Source organism: Podarcis bocagei, assembly GCF_964188305.1.
Source record: "Podarcis bocagei genome assembly, chromosome: 14".
NCBI classification, from domain to species: Eukaryota; Metazoa; Chordata; class Lepidosauria; order Squamata; family Lacertidae; genus Podarcis; species Podarcis bocagei.
Window position 1 is genome coordinate 7,854,528 of NC_138139.1, and position 16,798 is coordinate 7,871,325.

A 16,798-nucleotide genomic window follows, 5' to 3' on the forward strand; every position below is an offset into this window, starting at 1 on the left:
TCCTGCAATCTCCGTCCTGAGATCACCTAGTTCTAATGGGTTTCACAGCACCAGATCGCATTGTTGCCTGCTTGGGAGGTCTTTCTGCCTAGCTGCCATCACACCACGGGCCTCCCCAGATGTGGATGTGCTGATAGGTAGCTCCACTGGAGCGCATGGCATGAAGCTGCACCAGTGGCAAGGGCTGCGGTCTTCTCATCTGGCCTTCAGATTGACCAATGGCAGAGTATTCTTTTGCTGGCATACTAACAGGTTCTGTGTCATCCCTAGGATAATCTCCAGCAACAGGTCTCACATCGTCAAGCTACCTCTCAGCAGGGTAAGTGAGCACTCCTGCGTTCAGCCATCCCATCCACAAGGTGTGACATTGTGGGGAGGGGCCATAGCTCAGGAGCACATACAAGACTTACCATATTTTTTGCTCCATAAGACGCACTTTTTTCTTCCTAAAAAATAAGGGGAAATGTAATAAAGGAGTCTGCCTGGGAGGGGGGGAGGTAAAGACAGCAAACTTGCAAGGAGAGGAGACAGGAAGACTAAATCAACGAGGAGAGAAATTAGAAGAAAAGGAGGAGCAAAAAACTGCTCCATCTAAGGAAAAGACACTAAGGCAAACGAGGGAAGGGGGTGTTGAAAGGAAGCGGCTGATCGGTGGGAGATAAGGGACACGATACAGGAGGTTGCCTGGGAGGGGGGAGGTAAAAGCCCATGGCTCCTCAGGATTTTTACATTGGGTCACCCCAAATTCACCATCAGATCACATAGCATGTCCATGGCTACAGCCTGCACCAAAAAAATCACGCATCCACTGTTGCCTGGGGCTGCAATGGTGCAAAATGTGGTTACAAAGCATGGATCCACATAGATCCTCAGGATTTTTGCATTGGGCGACCCCAAACTCACCGTCAAATCACATGTCTGTGGCCACAGCATGAACCACAAAAATCATACATCCACTGTTTCGTTCAGAATATATTTTTTCCCTTGTTTTCCTCCTCTAAAAACTAGGTGCGTCTTATGGTCAGGTGCATCTTATGGAGTGAAAAATACAGTAATCTCTAGGATAGCTCAGTTGGTTAGAGTGGGTTGCCAATAACGCCAAGGTTGCCGGTTTGATCCCCGTATGGGACAGCTGCATATTTTTGGGTTGGACCAGGTGATTCTAAGTGTCCCTTTCCGACTTGGCTCCCCTCACCAGGGAAGGAGAGTGTTGAGGGACTTCTCTCTCCCCTCAACTCCCACCCAGTCCATTAACTCCCTCCTTCAAAGGGGCTGAGGGGGCAACTGCTCCTGTGCTAACTGACTGGGTGCCTCAGCCTCTTCTGTCCCTTTGGGATGACAGTTTAGAGCGGGAGAAGCGCTGTCTCAGCTCTCACGGTCACTGCCACAGTCGCCGGCCATGCTCTCCCCCCCACCCCGGTTTTATGTAAGTGCAAAGTCGGGAGGACAGAATGAGAGAGACACAAAATGAATCGGTCGGCCAGGTCCGCCTTGTGAGTCTGTTCTGGCTCTGCTTCACCCGTTATAATTCTTCCCGCCTACCGCTCCCCAGTTTTGTTCTGTCCCCACCCTGAGCCTAACTGGCAGCTGGTGCTGTTATGGGCGCTTGCTTAGATGCACAAGACCAGCTCCCATTCCTTCTGCCTCGCGGTTGGCTAGTGGAGTCTTGCCATCTGCTGTACCAGCCGTGGGGGCTGCCGAAGTGATTTCTGAGGTGCAGCACAGTTGCTTCGAGACCTCAGAAGAGTGGAAATGTTGTGCCCCTAAGAATTTTGCGCCCAGGGGAACTGGCCCTGTGCAGTGGCAAAGCTGCATGCTCTGCTACTGGGGGCGGAGAGCAGGCGGGGGTGTGGCTGGCGCCCCCTGGGAGCATGACACGCATCCCGGGGGTGTGGCACACCGCGCCATGAGGGCATGGTGCGCTGCCCGCAGGGGTGTGGCGGGCGTTCTGGGGGCATGGCGCGCCACCTGTGGAGGTGTGGTGCCTGGTGTGTGGGTTGTGTGTGTGTGCACGGTGCATGTCCAGGGGTCCTGCCATGATGGCACCCTACTGGAATAGTGGTGTCGGGGGTGCTCTGCTCCCTCCGCACCCCTGTTCCTCTGCCAGTGCCCTGTGCCCCCACCCACCCACGATACGCCACTGCTTAGGTGCCCTGTGTAATTAGCAGACGGTCAGGGTGTGAAGGCAAACTTTCTAAGTTATGGGGCATTTTAAAATGGAAATAATAATAGGGAAAGGCAGGCAGTTGGTTCTGGAGGGGGAGGAATAAACTTCCTTGCATGATGGCCCTCTCTCTCTCTTTCTCTTTCTCTCTCTCTTTCTCTTTCTCTCTCTCCTGTTTTTGTTCCTTCTCCTGGCTGCCCCTCTCCGTTTCCTGTGGGTCTGTTTCCCTTGGTAGCAGCTGAAATTTATGCACACCTCTCACCAGTTCCTCCTCCTGAGCAGCCCCCCTGCCAAGGAAGCCCGCTTCCGAACAGCCAAGAAGCTCTATGGCAGCACTTTTGCCTTCCAGTAAGTTTGGACACCCCACTGTTTTGTTTTATTTCCCTCAGGCTAAAAGCTTGTCATTCCTTGAAATAGCGTTTCTTGGCCTTTGTCCTGCTTCTCTTCAAAATCACTGCTGGAACCTTTAAAAATAATATATGCTGAAAGGGAATTATAACACTTATAAGCGGAAAGTGTAAAAATAAGTTGCAGTGTGGCATGTTCATGGCTGGTCAGCCCTTTCTCGGGATATTCTGTTCCTTCCCCACCCCCAGATTCTCATTTTCTCTCTCCAGATACTCAGCATTCTGTGGCCACTGCCCAAAGCCTCATCTCCGGGGTGGGGGGTTGGATGGGTTCGCCCTTTGCTTTGGCCATAAGGAATTTTAGTATCAAGCTCAAGGTTCCCCTAGACTTGCAGATATTTCCCTCTTGCACACGAACGCATAAAGATTCATCCCAAGAGATCAAGTCTGCTATTGGCCTTTGTCAACCTGGTGTCTTCCAGATGTTGACAGACAACAACTTCCATCAGCCTCAGCCAACATGGCCAATACTCAGGGACGAGAGTTGTTGTTAAAATCACCTGGGGGGCATCAAGTTAGGGAAGGTGGGTCTCTGGGATTATATTGAATATCCACCCTTTTCTTCAACAAGGGACTCTAGGTTGTCCTTGGGGTCCTTAGATGGTCTGTCATCCAGGTACTTACCAGCCCCAGGCCTCCTTAGCTGCACAATGTTCTTCCAGGCAATGTCTTTTATCTGCTGCCCATTGCACCTGTTCTGAAAGACACCCTGTGATTTCATTCTGCTGCTTTCCAGCATGAAATTTGCTGGGGGTTTGCACAAGTGCAATTGCGCAGACTCCGCATTTTGGAAGGGAAAGTGAAAATATTACAGATTTGAAGAGGATAAAGTGTGTTCAAAGTTTAAGGGCTGTCTCCAGCATTCTCCCTCCCTAGCGCAAGGGTTTCCCTGTCCACTTGTGGAAACCTGTTGTCACACAGACTATTGTACAACAGAGTTACCAGAGACCTATTTATGCATTCCCTTAGGCAACAGTGTTCATCTGATACAAAACATTTTGCCAGTGGAACAAGGATTCTGCTCAGTGGCTTTTAACTTAGTGCTGTGCGGAACTAATCCTAGGCACCTTGAATAAAATAGCAAACTCCTTTATTGCTTGCATAGCTGAGTTTCTATCCCACCCCCAGCTCCAAATTTGAGTAGTTTTTTTAAAAATAAAGATATGGTGGATATAAAGGTGTCCAGAGGCAGGGAACATTCCTGTGGATGCACAAGCTCTGGGAAACGGAATAATGTGCCACCATTTTAAATCTTTTTTTATTGTGTGTGTTGGCCTGGGGTAAGGCCTGGGGCTTGCGAGCTGAACCATTTTTCTCCCCCTGCAGTGGCTCTCACATTGAGAACTGGCACTCCATTCTGCGCAACGGGCTGGTCAATGCATCCTACACCAAACTGCAGGTAAGCGACTTCCACAGACCCCTGCTACTCCCCATAACTAGAACAGCCCCAAGCAGTGGAGCCACCCCAGCAACCTTCGTCATCCCTCAACCAGCCCCCACCTGTCTGGTTTTTTCCTTACAATCTGTCCCAGAGGTGGCCATGACAGTGAGTTTCCTCCTCCTCCTTTGCCTCAGTGTCCCCTCCTTCTACAACTCTGCGAGGAGGAGGATGGGGGGCAAAACTAGGATTCATTGGCTCCTCCTGCCATTGGCTCTGGCTCCACCTCCTCTTGGGCAGGTCCAGCCCACCCAGGAGGCAGGCTGAGGCAACCGCCTCGGGCAGCAGAACCAAAGAGGCAGCACCCCTGCAGGCGTCCCGCCCCACTGCCTCTGCCACCGAAATCTAGCAAGAGCTCATGCTCTCCATGAGATCTTGCGAGGGCTCTGCTAGTTCTCATGTGATCTCACATGACCTAGAGGACAGGGGCTTTGGCAGCGGGGCAGGGCCTTCCCATTTTCACTTCCGGCAGCCAAACGAGATGGGCTGCCCCTCTCCAAAGGGCACAAACTGCCACTTGGTCGGCCTGGGGGGCATAGCGCACCTTGGGTACAGTCCTCCCTCCCTGTACTGCTCAGGCAGATCCCAAGACTCTGATCCACTCAGTGGGGTTAGTTGGGCAGTGCATGGTTGCACCAGGCTGCCATCCTGCTATATTTGCACTGCTGTGGGCCGTGGGAACAAGCAACAGCATGGCGTCTCTGAAGGCCAGAATTGCTTCTTTGAGGAGTCAGCTCTTAAATAGTGGGAAAGATGGACGAAGGACACAGCTCTGTTAGATCCACAGCTCTTTATTACAGCAGTTAGAACTGTTCCTGGAGTCAGACTGACTGCAGCCTCGCTGGCTGCTTTATATAATGCTAAGTAACTTGTAACAGTAACAACTTCCAACTAGCTAACCAATCAGTGAGCGACAGTTCTCAATCCTTCATTTGCATACTGGTGGCCCTGATTGAGAACTGCAGCTAATCTTAATACATAACACCAGCCATCCAACACTGGCCAGCAACTCTGCATCTCTACTGGGGGTTCTTCCAAGAACCAGCCCACGCCCCACAACTTCTGCCCCACAACCCTATCCTGCATTTCCTCCAGTCAGCTCAAGGTGGCATACATGATCCCTCTGGCCACCCCTACCCTACAGGTCCTCACAACAGCCCTGTGAGGTAGGTTAGGCTGAGAGAGAACGATTGGCTCAAAAGTCACCCAGCGATCTTTTTGGCTACGTGGAGATTTGAACCCGGCTCTCTGCAGTCCTAGTCCAACACTCTAATATCAGAAACGTTTAAGTGGGTGATATTGCTGCCATAATAATATAGATCTGGAAATACCAGGTGCTGTCTGGAAGGTAAAACAATGGTATCACACGGCTCCGTTCTCCTGGGAGGTGGTGCCATCAAATTTCAGGGGGGGGGGGAGGAGGGCAGGGCCAAGCATCTGTTTTGTGTGCGAAAGGATGCAGGGTCAATCCCTGGCCTCCCCAGGTAGGGCTGGGAATGTCAGCCATTGGAAGCCCTGGAGAGCCACTGCTGGTCAGTACAGTTAGTATTGAGGTAGATGCCCTGGAAACTGGTCCAGGAGGGCAAATGGGGCACTGTCCCACCAACAGTCCCAGTCAGCCCCTACCTGCCAGCTGCCCTATTACCAGTCTAGGAGGTGTCACTGCTGGGTGGTTTGTCTTAGTATGGCCCTTGTCAAACTCAGCCGGGAGGAGAAGACTACTTGGCTCTGCCTGTTCTAGCTCCCCCTGCTGTTGCCCTCCTGCCTTACACCTGCCGTGAGTCATTGCTGTCTAGATAGACCAATGGTCTGACTTGGCGTTAAGCAGCTCCCAGTGCTCCTATGTGCTGACAGGGGCTATCAGGTGCTTCTGCTCCTGCCTCCTGCTCCCCTCAGCAGATGGCCTCAATAGATCCCGATCTCAGCTGGAGTCAGGGGCTGTACCCCTGTCCCCCTGTCCTGGTCCTCTCTGTTTTGAAAGCAAAATATACCTTCTTCTGCTTAAGGAAACACCAGTCTTCTGTGGTTAGGCTTGTACGCACATCCGTGATTAGTAGGTGGCTCTGAATGGAGCTAGGGACGCGGGTGGCGCTGTGGGTTAAACCACAGAGCCTAGTACTTGCTGATCAGAAGGTCGGCGGTTCAAATCCCCGCAACAGGATGAGCTCCTGTTGCTCGGTCCCTGCTCCTGCCAACCTAGCAGTTTGAAAGCACGTCAGAGTGCAAGTAGATAAATAGGTACCGCTCCGGCAGGAAGGTAAACGGTGTTTCCATGCACCACTCTGGTTCGCCAGAAGTGGCTTAGTCATGCTGGCCACATGACCCAGAAGCTGTACGCCGGCTCCCTCAGCCAGTAAAGCGAGATGAGCGCCACAACCCCAGAGTCAGTCACAACTGGACCTAATGGTCAGGGGTCGCTTTACCCTTTACCCCACTCTCCGCTTCGATGAACAATGTGTGTCACTTATTTCCAAATGTGTGAAGCCAGTCCTGCTGCACAGGGTGATGGTCCGTGGCACCCCTGCTGTCTGCCCCCAAATCCTGCCCTGGTGGCACAGTTGAATACCTCTGCCATCTGAGGTAGGCTGAATACCAGTGGATGGTACTCTCCAGTGGGGACGCTTGCTGTTGCCCTCAGGTCCTTGGCCACTATGAGAACAGGATGCTGGGCAACGTGGGCCTTTGGCCTGATCCAGCAGAGCCTTTGTACATCCTTACGGGAAAGCCAAATGTTCAGGAAGGACAGACAGACCCCAGGGTTTGCTGATGCTTGCACCGTGCTGCGCCCCCTTCCCTGGCCTGCATTCCCCCCCCCAAATTATTTTTGGCTCACATTGGTGTTTTCCTGCAAGCTGCATGGAGCAGCCTATGGCAAAGGCATCTATTTGAGCCCCATCTCCAGTATTTCCTTTGGATATTCAGGTAAGCGGCTCTCTTTGTCCCCTTCCATCTGTCAGTGCACCCCTTCGTCCTGCAGACATGCTTGCCGCGCATCCAAGAGCCGCTCCCCCCACCCCCGCTGTGTGTGTTTCTCCATTCACATGCTGGGCTCCTGGGGAGATTAAAATTCTCAGGGTGATGGTCGTGGTGGTGGTGGTGGTGGTGGTGGTGGTGAGATTGGCTGCCTATGTGCGTTGCCTGGCTGTGGACTCACGTAGCCTTGCAGGCATTGTCTTGAGATTCAGCTAGGCCCAACCGCTGCCTGGAGCTGGGATTGCTATAGAGTAGACCTCAGTGGAAGGCACAAGCCCTTGATGTGCCTTCATCACAGCACTGATGGGCTGCAAGCAGGCCTGATGTTCTCTCTGTCCCCAGGAATGAGTTCCTTCCATTGCTTGGGAGAGGTGCAGACCATAGGAATAGGTGGCTTCTCTGGTGCTTATCGTGTCAGACAAGTTTGGTGTTTTGTATCGTGTGCATGAGAAGGAAAGTGATAAGACTTAAGTAGCACACCTTCATTTCTTCCATCTCAGGTAGAAGGCAGGGCAACCTTTATCTGTGTTCTCCCTTACCTAGTGGATGATATGAGTTTCTGTTGAGGAGACATGCTGATGAGCTTGCTAGTTGAGCTGAGATTGGAGCCCGGTGGTAGATCCTTATGCCGTAGTTCCTGGGTTCAATTCCCAGATTCTCCAGTTAAAGGACGTTGGGAAGCTGTGCAGATGAAGACTCCTGGAGAGCTTCTCCCAATCAGCATAGACTGCACTGGATAAGGGCTGAATGTCTGTCTTCTCATTGCTACATCTTTGGAGATCATGGGCCATTGTTTGTGTCTCTGGGCTCGTTTGCACCGTCCTCCCTGCACAGACTGCACCAGCAACTGGCAGAATTCCTCGCTCATGCAAGCAGCCGGTCCTGGCACCCTGTGGGTTGCTGTTCTTACTCTCTTTATTGTCAATGCAGGGATGGGGAAAGGCCAGCACAGGATGCCCTCCAAGGATGAGCTGGTGCAGAGGTATAACCGAATGAACACCATCCCCCAGGTAACTGCCTGCATATTCTGCACAAAACTCTAAGCTTTCTTTATTTCAGCAATACGCTTTGGAGCAGGGGAAAGAGTAACCACCTGAACAAATATTGCGAACCACTGGTGGTCCAGGGGCAGGAGTTTGCGAACCCCTGCTCTAGTCCATGGAGCCCTCCAGGCCTCTTTGTTCGGACACTGGGACCCTCCCTAGGCCACAAGTCTTTTCATAAGCCCTTGAGTGCTTTTGCCTGACTGAAATATGTCACTGAACTCTGGTAACAACTCTTGCTTGCCTGGGAGGGTGAAGAGAGAAATGGCCTGTGTGTTTGTATGTGTAGAAACCTCCGACTTTTTCACGGCTGAAATGTCATCTGTTGTCAGGTGGAAGTCATATCCATTTGCTCTGCCCACTTTGGCAACTGTCTCCACTCACGATGGGGGTAGGTTACTTCTGGAAGGCTGCCCATGAGAGAATGTGGTGACCCTAGGCTTTCAAAAGCTTCCCCACCTCTGGTCTGTGTAACTCTAGATCTCTCTGGTTTGCTTGCAGACTCGATCCATCCAGTCCAGGTTCTTGCAGAGTCGCAATCTGAATTGCATCGCACTTTGTGAAGGTGAGCGATGGGGCGAGAGAGGCACGTCAGCCAATCTCTCTCCCTCTCTTGGAGCTCCTTTCTCTCCACATCTGTCCTGACTCCTGCCTGAGCCCAAGTGCAGGCTACCAGGCCCATACCAATGCCAATTTAAGGAATGTGTGCCGGAGAAACCTGAAGCTCATCTTGCCTGATCACACCAAAGGTCCAGCAAACTGTCTCCAACAGCAGCCAGTTCCATGCCCTTAGAACAGCATTTCCCAGTCTGGTTCTCTGCAGTTATTCTGGACTTCAACTCCCATCAGCCCCATGCGAGCTTGCCCAATAGTCAGGGGTGATAGGAGCTGGAGTCTAGCAACATCCGGACAGCACAAGGTTCTTCACTCCTGCTCTACAAATGAGTAACATTCTTTTTGTGTGAAAAGCGTCAGAAGTGGTATAGCAAACAAGAACAAAGGATGACAATGTATGGGATAAGAATCAGACTCATTGGTGTCTGTTTTTTTGCCTCCTGGGAATGACAATATTTTGTTAGTATGAAATGCTAGAGTTGTTCACGGTCTAGCCTAGTTTCTAATGCACATCTATGTGCACGTACATCAGATGAGGGGAACCTTTGCCTTCAAAATGTTGCTGTAAAACAACTTCCATCAGCCCCAGCAAGAATGACCCATGGTGAGGGATGATGGGAGTTGCAGTTTGGCAACAGTGGAGAGCGGGGGGGGGGGGGGAGAAGGCTCTTCACACCAGATGTATGTGATACTTAAGGCCCCATGGAAGGGAGGAATATATATTAAAAGCAGGACAAAATAGAAATAATTGATTCCAACATTTTTGATTCAGAAGCATCCTTCTCTGAGCTTGGAGACTACATATTTATAATTTTCAGGGCTAATTACTGTTGGTATTGCCATCCTCCATTGGTTTTGTTTTTTTCTAATCCAGGGATGAAGAACCTTGTGGCCCTCCAAATGTTGTTGGATTCCAACTCCCATTATCCCCAGCCATCATGGGCAAGAGTCAGGGATGATGAAATTTGGAGTCCAGCAATATATGGAGAGCCATGGGTACCCCATCTCTGGTTTGTCTTGAAGGCACCTAATCTGGTACCCGTTACCAGTGAATTCCATCAGTGAAATTATGCATTTTCCTTTGGTTTGTCCTGAAACCTTTGACAATCTATTTCCTTGGATGGTCCTCCGTTCTACTATATCACAAGCAAGAGGACTGATGCTACTCACTGCCCTTCCCTTCCCTGTCCATAACTGCATAAATGGGTCAGTCGGAGGCAATATCCAGGGTTTCTGGTGCCAAAGTACCTGATCATCCTGGTTAGTGGGTGATATTGGCAGGCCTTGTGTGTTGTGTTCTGATTATGAGAAGACTGATGCCTTTCTCATTTGCAGTGATCACGTCAAAGGATCTCCAGAAGCACGGCAACATCTGGGTGTGTCCAGTGTCGGACCACGTCTGCACCCGCTTTTTCTTCGTGTGAGTGGTCACATTTCCTGGGTAGGGAAAGGGAAACTGTTCTATTTTGCAGAATAGGGAGATGGCAATGCCAAGGCTGTAGCCTTGGGCAGTGCCACCTTACCCACTGGGATTGCCAATAGCCCTGCACCATCTTGAAAAGTATGGTGGAAGAAGGCAATTTCTGAAGCAGTTTCTGTCTCCCTCACAGGTATGAAGACGGCCAAGTTGGAGACGCCAACATCAATACTCAGGACCCCAAAATCCAAAAGGAGATAATGCGTGTGATTGGCACTCAGGTCTATACAAATTGAGGGGGTGGAGGACCCTGTTCCTTAAGCTTGTGCCAATGTTGCCCCTGCCCCTCCATGGGTAGAAGGGAGCCAGAGGTCAGAGGCTGCCAACGAAGCGATGATAACCCTGGCTGGATGGAGACCTGGATCCACAGGAGGGGGCAAAGGGGCAACCAGCGTCATTTCTGGGCAGCAGAGGCCCCGGGAGCGCCTCTGGAAGGGTGGAAGCCTGCACCTAGAATATACAGAGAGACTCTCCAATGGGGAAACTTGGACCAAATCCCAAGGACAGTTGGGGTGGCTGACTTTGCGCTCCCACGTTTACAGTGACAACATTTTTAACAATGAAAACAAGCAAAAAACAAACAAACAAGAAGAGACAGAGAGAATGGGAGAGAGTGAGAGAGCGCAAATGGTTTTAGCTTGTTAAAATTCTCTTTAAAAGAAGAAGCTCTGATTGCACCTGCACAGACTCTGTGTGTGTGTGTGTGTGTGTGTGTGTGTGTGTGTGTATGTGTGTTTGCAGGCACTTGTGTGTGTGCCCAGCAGATGTGCCATTTCCTTTATTTCCTTTTGCCCATGAGGTCAGACCTGTGACCTCGACGTGACCTGTTTTTTGTGTGGTCATTGCCCCAAACGTATACACAGGTTAGACGATGCCCTATCTTCAAAATGAATATTCATTCTACTTCCTTCACGGGGAGGTTGTAAGACGACATGAAGCATTCATCCTGATTTGCTTGCACCCTGATTCTGCAACTTCCCACTAATCAGTTTTTTATCTCACACTTTTTACTGCATTTCCCTGTCACTCTCCTAACTGCAAGAAGTCAGGGTTTTCCTTTTCTTTCTTTCTTTTTTAAAAAAAAGATTTTCTTGTACCAGTGTATTTTAATCCACTTCAATTATTCAGGCCTATTTCTCTGGTATGTGATATGGAATCCCTCCCACAAAATACTGTCTGTCTGGAAGTGGCCAAGGGCACCAACCCAAGTATGATATGTATTTGTGTTGTCCCTGCCCACTTGTGCTGGTGCTGGCAGCCATTGGAAGTGGTTGGGCAGAAGACAGGGAGACTAACAGCAGGTGGCGCCAGAGCCAATGACAGACTGAGCCAACGAATCCTTCTTTCTGCTCCGTTCTGTTAGGGCAACTGTGAGGCAAAGGAGCAGGAGGCTGACAGGCAGTGCCACCCCCTGACTGACTGCAAGGAAGAAGTCAGGCAGGTGAGGGCAGATTGAGGACGTGCCCCATTCACCTAGATGGATTAACCTCCACTGGCAGTAGATCTGAAAACTGTGGCTTTGGGTCTATACGTTGGACAGTGGCCTCTTCCAAACAACCTGTTCATTAGGCATTCATCCTGATTTGTCCACAGGCGAGGTCGTAAGATCAAGCAAGTGTTTGGCCACACTTTCAAGTGCATTTTCTGGTCCCTATTGCAAAAAATCCCATTATTATTATTATTATTATTATTATTATTATTATTATTATTATTATTATTATGAAGGGGGTTTATTGCTCCAGAGCACCACATCATTTCTGTTGTGCAACCTGAGTTTGCCAGCATGTGGCTGGACCCCGTCTGAGAACAGCAACCGCCTTGAAGTGCCCAGTGTTTTAGATCTCCATCACTCTCCCAAGCTGAATTGTGTTTGAATGAAAAATAGACAACCTCTTTGTATAGTGTATACTAAAGTGGGGGATGCCGTAGATGTGAAGAAGGGAACTTGTCTCACTGAAAAGCAGCTCAGTGGTGGACCACATGCCTTGCCTGAAGATGCTGGCCGATGAGTTGGCCACTCTCTCTGTTCTCTCAGGAGATAATATTGGAGGCCTGGCAGGTCCCACCGGCAGCCTGCTGAGGATTCTGGGTGTTTATTACTCAGGGCCTGCAGAGTAGATCATACTGGGTTAGATGTGAAAGTGCTTTGCTGGGTACTGTGGAGCTGCAGTCCTTGTTTCCCAGCAGATTAGCTGCTGGGTGTGGGAAGGTGAATGTGGTGCAAAAGCACTGGCAGGAGTGCCCGATCTCCCTGTCCCTTCCCTCTTCCCATTCCAGTAAACAGCGGTGAGTCTCCTGCAAGGAAGTGAGCAGAGTGGCTCCACCTCAGCCAGCGAGCTGCTTCTGGATAGATGGAGAAATATTTTGATGGGCCCAGCATCAGGCAACTTTCCTGGGGTGCTTTTAAACACCTGCATTATATCCATGGCATATGTTGAAAGGGCAAGTGAATCCTATCACAGTGAGGATGGAGCGACTCCCCTACTAAGGAAGGTTACAGTATCTGGAACTTTTTAGTTTAGAGAACAGGCAAGTAATCTGCGATGTGATGGAAGCATACGAAATCATTCACGGTGTGGGGAGAGTGGGCAGAGAAAGGTTGTTATTCTGTAACACTAGAACTCCCTGGCATCCAATGAATGTTGGAGGATTTAGGGCAGACAAAAAACCAAACAAACTTCTTCACACAGCGCATAGTTAAACTATGGAACTCCCTCCCACAAGAGGCAAAGACGGCCACCAATTTGGATGGCGGCAAAGACTATTAATTGGCTTTTTGTAAACCATTTTGAGGTGTGTGGGTTTGTTGGGTTTCTTTTTTACAATCAAGCGGTGTACAGTGGTACCTCGGGTTACAGATGCTTCAGGTTACAGACTCCGCTAACCCAGAAGTAGTGCCTCGGGTTAAGAACTTTGCTTCAGGATGAGAACAGAAATTGCACGGTGGTGGTGCAGTGGCAGCAAGAGGCCCCATTAGCTAAAGTGGTGCCTCAGGTTAAGAACAGTTTCAGGTTCAGAACGGACCTCCAGTATGAATTAAGTTCTTAACCCAAGGTACCACTGTCTACATTTAAATAAATGACTGTCAACCATGATGGCTTTGATGGCTGTGTGTGAGAGAGAGAGAAAGAGAGAGAGAGAGAGACTCACAGGTACACTGTGCCAACAACTGTTTACCTGCACAATCTCAATGTGTGTGGGATGACAGCTCTCAAACCTCCAGGGGGTGGATAAGGAACCCAAATGCAATCTTATCTGCAAACCTTTAAGTCTGCACCATTCATAAACGGCTGCCAGTCTCTATCTGGGATGGATTCGCTTGAAGGACATGGCGAAGCATATGTGCTCAGGCGAAGGATGTATGATGGCATGACTCAAGTTACAGGTCCACGTGGACTGTAGCAGCTCAGCAGTAGATCACAAGATTTGCAGGCTCAAGCCCTGGCATCTGAAACCCAGAAGCACCTCTGCCAGTCAATGCAGAGACAGTACCGACTTGCATGGACCAGTGGTCTGACTTCCGATGATCTACTGAAGCAAAGCAGAGACCCAAGACTGAGGCTGCCTTCAGACAACCATAGAACTGAGGAGTTGGAAGGGACTCTCAGGTTCATCTAGTCCAACCCTCTGCAGTGCAGGAATCTCAACACTCAGTCCCCCATCCAATCTGAAACCGTACTGGACCCTAATTAGCTCTGCAAACATGCTTGTAGTTTTATTGCCACACCACTAAGATTCCCCCCAGCATTTCCTTACCTGATAACTTCCATATTTTACACGATCTTTCACATGGCATTCTAGCCACTTCTGAAAAACTAGCAGAATCGAGCAGTTTATAATTCATCCCTAGGTTATTTGCTTCTCTCCACCTCCCCTCAAAAAAACAAAACCCGTTTGCAACCCCATTAACCAAGAAAATTGTGGGAGTTTGGCACTGTAATTTCATGTGATGAAATTTGGGGCGGTATTCTAGCATTCGGTATTTTCCTGCCGCACAAAATTTAGCATGGCATGGTGGCATGTCGAATAAAAAAGCCACCGTTTCATAATGCAACTGGCAATGCCGTGCAGGAGTACATTAGAAAGTGGAATAAAAGTGCTAGCATTATAATCAGGAAGACTTAATCTCCATGTCTTACCTTTGTGGATTGTGAAGGCTTCACAGCGCCAGTGGGTGAAAAGGGGATTACAAAATACCATAGTTCCCCCAGTTGTCAGTAAGCACATCAAGATTCCTCTTGTGCAAAACCATATTTGATTCATGAATGTTGGGAGCTGCCATATCCTGAGTCAGACCAATGGTCCATCTGGTTCACCTACACTGACTGGCAGCATCTGGCTCAGGTTTCAGGCAGGCGATTCCCCCAGGAGGAAGAGGAGTTTGGATTTGATATCCCGCTTTATCATTACCCTAAGGAGTCTCAAAGCAGCTAACATTCTCCTTTCCCTTCCTCCCCCACAGCAAACACTCTGTGAGGTGAGTGGGGCTGAGAGACTTCAGAGAAGTGTGACTAGCCCAAGGTCACCCAGCAGCTGCATGTGGAGGAGCGGGGAAGTGAACTCAGTTCACCAGATTACAAGTCTATTGCTCTTAACCACTCACCACCCAGCCCTACCTGGAGATGCTGGGGATTGAACCTAGGACCTTCCATGTGCAAGACACATGCTCTGCCATTGAGCTATGAGCTATGGCCCTTCCCCCAAATGGCTCAGTGACTAGGGGCTAGGCAGCACCATGACTAGGGGTTAGCCTGATCAAATGCAGTGGGGCCTTCTCTTCTGCACCTGCCAGCTGACACATTGCTCTTGCTGAAACGTCCTCTTCTACACAACTATTAAAGGAGTCCTGTCTGCTCCTTTATCTGGTCACATTAATAGTGCTCAGGCTAGCAGCTTACATGCCAAGCAGTACCACCCATGGATCCTTACACGGGTGCAAAGGGACCTGTTGTGTCATCACCAGGGCAATTAATGCTTCAGTCCTGCAAGCTGCTGCCTCAACAATTGGATTCCAGGGACTGGCAATGAATCGTGGCAGTTTTAGAGATGCTGGAACTATAAATGTGGCTATTTGGAGGGTTTGTGGCATCATTTTGCCCAGCGGAATAAAGATCAGGGTGAGGATTCTAGAGCTCTGGTTATTAATGGCAGCTTTAATAGGGGGTTACAATTGGGAGTGGGGTGAAGAGCAAGGAGCTCCAGGTGCCAGAAGAAAAATTTATTTCAGGCCTGACACATTTTGGAACAACCCTTTGGGGACACATTTTTAATAGCAACCATAGGAGTTGGCGGAAACCCTCGCCAAAGACCACCCTTCCCTGGGTTGCGTGGCAGAGCCCACGCAAAGGCAGCAACGGTGGTGGGTTCTGGCAAGACCTCACAATATCTTGCGGAGTGCACAAGATACTGGGAGATTTTAGCGATACCTTGCGAGGGTTCAGTGAGATCTCTCTGGAAACTGCTGCTGCCTTACTTTTCTGTTGGTGACAGAGGCAGCTGAGTGGGCAGGGTACCTGCAGGGGTGCTGCCTCCTAGCTTACGCTGCTTGAGGCCACCACCTCAACACATCTCATGGGTGTGCCAGCCCTGTGTTTTTCCAAAGGATTACTCTGAAATGTGTTCTCTGTGAGAACATTTACTCTCATGCCTAAGTAAAGTTACCCAGTTTGGCTTCTGTAGACTTTTTCATACACAAAACACCATCTAATCCGCCAACCTAGCAGTTCGAAAGCACGTCAAAGTGCAAGTAGATAAATAGGTACCACTCTGGTGGGAAGGTAAACGGCATTTCTGTGTGCTGCTCTGGTGCGCCAGAAACGGCTTAGTCATGCTGGCCACATGACCCGGAAGCTGTATGCCAGCTCCCACGGCCAATAAAGCGAGATGAGCGCCGTAACCCCAGAGTCGGCCACAACTGGACCAAATGGTCAGGGGTCCCTTTACCTTTACACCATCTAATGTTGATCTCAGGGATGTAGAACCTTTGGCTTTTCAGGTGTTGCTCGGCTACAACTTCCAGCATCCCCAACCATTGGCCATGTTGCCTGGGGCTGATGGGAGTTGGACCCCAGCAACATATGGAAGGCAACAGGTTCCTCATCCCTGCATTATTGTTGTTGTTGTTGTTGTTTAGTCGTTTAGTCGTGTCCGACTCTTTGTGACCCCCTGGACCAGAGCACGCCAGGCACTTCTGTTCTCCACTGCCTCCTGCAGTTTGGTCAAACTCATTCTGGTAGCTTCAAGAACACCATCCAACCATCTCATCCTCTGTCTTCCCCTTCTCCTTGTGCCCTCCATCTTTCCCAACATCAGGGTCTTTCCCAGGGAGTCTTCTCTTCTCATGAGGTGGCCAAAGTATTGGAGCCTCAGCTTCAGGATCTGTCCTTCCAGTGAGCACTCAGGGCTAATTTCCTTAAGAATGGATAGGTTTGATCTTCTTGCAGTTCATGGGACTCTCAAGAGTCTCCTCCAGCACCATAATTCAAAAGCATCAATTCTTTGGCGATCAGCCTTTTTTATGGTCCAGCTCTCACTTCCATACATCACTTCCCTGCATTATAGGATTACATAATTACTCTTCATTCCTATTCTCCATCTGCTAAAGAAGCCTGTACCTTTCACCTAAGGATGAAAGCAGAACTAACAGTTGGAAGGTCTTTGACTCAATGGTACAGCAATTGC

At 49.8% G+C, this 16,798-nt stretch overlaps 1 protein-coding gene across 5 annotated transcripts in view; it reads left to right on the forward strand.

Annotated features, from left to right (window-relative positions):
• PARP6 (poly(ADP-ribose) polymerase family member 6) overlaps nucleotides 1-10,794 on the forward strand; it is a 54,902-nt gene extending 44,108 nt beyond the window's left edge. For 2 of the 5 annotated variants that reach the window (XM_081169208.1, XM_081169206.1), the window contains exons 16-23: nucleotides 271-319; nucleotides 2,400-2,512; nucleotides 3,898-3,970; nucleotides 6,862-6,931; nucleotides 7,913-7,992; nucleotides 8,527-8,590; nucleotides 9,976-10,060; nucleotides 10,251-10,794. In XM_081169208.1, the coding sequence (XP_081025334.1) occupies nucleotides 271-319; nucleotides 2,400-2,512; nucleotides 3,898-3,970; nucleotides 6,862-6,931; nucleotides 7,913-7,992; nucleotides 8,527-8,590; nucleotides 9,976-10,060; nucleotides 10,251-10,353 (637 nt within the window). In that variant the 3' untranslated portion in view covers nucleotides 10,354-10,794. Of the gene's footprint in view, nucleotides 1-270; nucleotides 320-2,399; nucleotides 2,513-3,897; nucleotides 3,971-6,861; nucleotides 6,932-7,912; nucleotides 7,993-8,526; nucleotides 8,591-9,975; nucleotides 10,061-10,250 lie in introns of those variants that run through there. The other 3 variants (XM_081169209.1, XM_081169207.1, XR_014001872.1) reach the window with 2 other exon arrangements.
• Nucleotides 10,795-16,798: the final 6,004 nt, after the last annotated feature.